Genomic DNA, 3,817 nt, shown 5'->3' with positions numbered 1-3,817 from the left:
ATTACAGTTATAATAGTGCTGATAATATAAGATATACAATATTCTGGGTAATTTTAAAGATGTAGAAAAACCGGAATACATTCAGAAACAGGTAATTATTACAGTTAAGGGCCTTGAAATTGTGGCAAATTTAATTTTGGTTGAAGGAATTGGGCATATTTAGCCTGGAGACCAGGTTTTAGAGAAAAGCCATTAGAGCTGTCATTGAGGATTTAAAATAGTTCCTTAAAGATTATTCTTGTTTTAATAGTCTCCAGAGGGCAGGACTAGGACTGACTGGTACAAGTTATAGAGTGGTAGATTTTGGCTAAATATAAAGAAAATCATCTGTTGTAGGTAAGATGTAGAATGGGCTACAGTTCTTCTGAGGCTAGATGACCTAAAGGGAATATTGCACAGGTACCATGGAAATGAAAAAATAATTGTGATTTGGTGCAAAGAGGAAGATATGTCACCAAAATCTGCTATTTATTGCTGGGAATAAATTTAAGTCTTAACTTCAGTGAAGGGTACATGTTACTCACTTGTTAAAGCATTACTAATTCTTCTTAACTATCCCTATCTTCTGATGTGCTTTATATCAGATTGGGATTTGGAGCTTGTGCTTGAAGAAACCCTTAGAATTATTACTGTTAGAGTATGTATTATATGTCCTTTCCTTCATTTTGCTAGGATCTTTGTTCTCAGTTTGGTTCTATAGAACTTATACTACCTGTCACACACATCCATACATAAGTATATGTATACATATATACATACACACACACACACACACACACACACACATTTTCATATGTAATTTCAGCATAGATGCTGAAATGTAAAATCATGCATATTGTACCATTCTATATTTATTTCTGCAAATAACACAAGACTAAAATAGTATTTTGCCTTCAAATTTTATTTGTTCTTTAAATATTCTTTTGTAGTAAGCAACAGTATAGTATGGCAGAGCCTTGGAAGAAGCAGATCTTCTTTTGAGACCTTTCTGCTGTCATCTTTCTTCACATGTTATCTGTGTTAAAATAGAAAATTGTTAAATGCTGCATTTATGTACATGGCCAAAACCACACCACATCAGCAAATCATGTTTATAGTGATTTTAATGATGATAGGGTCTCATATGCTAATTCAAAATTCACAAAGAAAAATCAGGTACATCATTAATCCATATTGTTCCCTAATATATAGATATAAAGTAGAGAAAAATGTCAAGTATTCAGATTTTTAGGGAAGGATTATATTTCTAGGTCTTGTCTGAATTAAGTAATTGCATGTTTATTAAAATAGATGCTTTTTGTAATTTGCAGAGAAAAACAGATTATTAGTTAAGATAGTTCTATATATATATGTATTATATACAAACACATATTATGCAATATGTACATATTTTATATATATAAATTAGATAGACCTTGCCAGTCTGTAGTCTATCCCTTTATATTTGAATCTGCTATGTTACAATAAGAAGCTACTCAGAGTCTAATAAAAGTAGAAATGTTAGATTTATATGTATAAGCATAGAATGGCACGACAGAATTTGGAAGGGCCTTTAAATAAAAATCATAAAGCTGTAAAATCTCTGGGTTGGAAGGGAACTCAGAGGAATCCAATCTCTTTTTTTTTTTTTTTTTTTTTTTTGTAAGTAGGAATTACCTGTATAACATTTTTAACCAGGTGATTGTTCATTTTCGGAGAGGCTTAATGGATAATAATAAAAGCTTACTTTAATTTTTTTTTTTCCAAAACACGATCTTCCACCAGCCATGGGAAATAGGTAGTGGGCAGTGTTAGAGAGGATTTTTAATCATCTATCAAGCATCTAGATAAATCTCTTTCCTTCCTTAGATCTAAGGTCTTTTTTGGGGGGAGGGGTGATTTGTTTGGGGTTTTTTTGCCTGTAAATGATGGAGCCGAACTGGATGCTCTAATCAATGCTCCATTCAAGTCCAAATTCATGATGCTAAAGGTTCCGTATCAAACGGTTCTGAACGACCTAAAACCCCCTCCCCCAGTGCAGAAGCCCCTTCACTCCGCTCCCGAACCCCGTCTGTTTATCTCCCTTTTCCCTCCCTCGCCCCTGCTCCCCTCTTTTCTTCCTTCTCCATCCCTCCCCCACCCCTTTCCCGCTACCCACCCTTCTTCCCTCCTCCCCTCGGTTCCTGCCCCCCAACTCCATCTCTCACCCCTTCTCGGGGGTCCCCCCCAGTCCACCCCACCCCCGCCCGAGCCCCCTGCCCTGTCGGGCTCCGAGGGGATGCGGAGCCCCGGGCGGCGGGGCGAGTCGTGCCTCACCCTGTCCTGATCCTTCTCCGCTTGTCTGTTGCTTCTAGTTGGGGCCCCGGTTGCCCAGCAGCACCAGGCGCATTCTCCTCCCCAGCCCGAAAGCCGAGGGCTCCAGGGGCTGCTCCTGAGGCGCCACCGCCGGGCCCGGTGGGGACAGCGCGGGGCCCTGGGCCAGCTGCTGGGGGGGAGCGGCGGCGGTCCCCGCAGCCTGTGCCGGCTCGGACTGGTTGCCTTCCAAGCCGTTGGCGAAGCCCCGGCTCTGCTCCTCACGAGGCCTCTTGACACCTCGCTTCCAGTGGCTTCCCCGGGGCCCGGCGTAGGGAGCCCCCGCCCCCCCGGGGGCCAGCCAGCCTGCTGCCCCTGCGGGAGAAGGGACCCCGGGCCCAACCCCGATAGAGAAAAGCGACGAGCTGGGACCGGGACCGGAGCCGCCATCTCCTCCTCCCCCATTTCCACAGGCGCTCCCGCCGACTCCAAACGCCCCCTCCAAGGGCAGCTGCGGGCGGTGGAAGGGGCCCGAGGCTGCCGCCCCGGCCACCCGCTCACCCTCCTCCTCAAGGCCGATCTCCTCCTCCCCCTCCTGGAAACCCTGGTCGTCGACTATGGCTTCGAGCCCGCGGTCGCAGGCAAAGGCTGAGGAGGCGGCAGCCGCAGCCGCGGCAGCAGCGTCGCCGGCTTCCTCCTCCTCCATGGCGTCGCCTTCATCCTCCAGCTCCATCTGGTCGTCCTCCAGGGCGCTGCTGTCGGCCAAGGCCCGTGCCTCAGCCGCGGCCTGTGCTGCTGCTCCCTCGGCTGCTGCTCCTCCTGCTGCTGCCTCGGCTGCTGCTGCTGCTCCTGCTCCTTGTGCTGCTGCTGCCTGAGCCCCGAGCTCACTCTGCTCCTGTGCCTCACTGGGGCTGCCCGAGGCCCTGGCCAAGGCCATAGCCTCGACCTCCACCTCTAACGCCTCCGCCTCCTCCTGCTGCCGGCCAGCCCAGCTTGGGCGGCCGCCCATCACCCCCTCCCTGTTTAAGGCCTCGTGGAACCGCCTCACCAAGGCTGCGGCAAGTGCGCGGTCGGTCTCGTGCCATCTCCTAAACCCCTCTATCCTGCAGTTAATGTGGTTGGAGTCCATGGTGACACCTCAGTGACCACAGGCCCTCTGTCCGACCCCCCCTCGTGCAAAATTCAGGAGCCGGGTGCGCCACAGCCACCGCACCCTGGCCGAACTAAGAGGGCAAAGGGCTGACGAAGCCTCCGCTCAAAAGGCCGAGAGGACGTCCTGGCCTGCCTGCGTGAAGCCCCCGTGACCACACATGGCCCCTGGTGATTGGCCCGCATCTGCGCACCACCAATTCGGTGGGCTTGGCAAGCCCCTCAAACTGCCGCTGTTCCCAGATCACTGACCCCTGTTCCATCCGAGGAACACCCTGGGACTTCTTTACCACACGTGACCTTCCCACCAGCCAGCCGAGATAACCCCAAGTACGCTAGCCTGAATGGCCCTTCCCTGGTACTGGTCACTGTGCCTGGGACTCTTCCTCCTCTTGTG

At 49.3% G+C, this 3,817-nt stretch overlaps 1 protein-coding gene across 1 annotated transcript; it reads right to left on the bottom strand.

Moving 5' to 3' along the window:
• Positions 1 to 880: 880 nt before the first annotated feature.
• On the bottom strand, positions 881 to 3,520 carry LOC127542523 (spidroin-2-like). The gene is made up of 2 exons (XM_051968184.1): positions 2,296 to 3,520; positions 881 to 1,015 (listed from the first exon to the last, which is right to left on the bottom strand). Exon 1 carries the CDS (start codon positions 3,398 to 3,400, stop codon positions 2,330 to 2,332), a length of 1,071 nt encoding a protein of 356 aa, XP_051824144.1. The 5' UTR covers positions 3,401 to 3,520; the 3' UTR covers positions 881 to 1,015; positions 2,296 to 2,329.
• Positions 3,521 to 3,817: the final 297 nt, after the last annotated feature.

The sequence above is a fragment of the Antechinus flavipes genome, chromosome X, assembly GCF_016432865.1.
Source record: "Antechinus flavipes isolate AdamAnt ecotype Samford, QLD, Australia chromosome X, AdamAnt_v2, whole genome shotgun sequence".
Lineage (NCBI taxonomy): Eukaryota > Metazoa > Chordata > Mammalia > Dasyuromorphia > Dasyuridae > Antechinus > Antechinus flavipes.
Note: the sequence above shows the minus strand (reverse complement) of the source record. Positions and strands in the feature narration are given on the sequence as shown.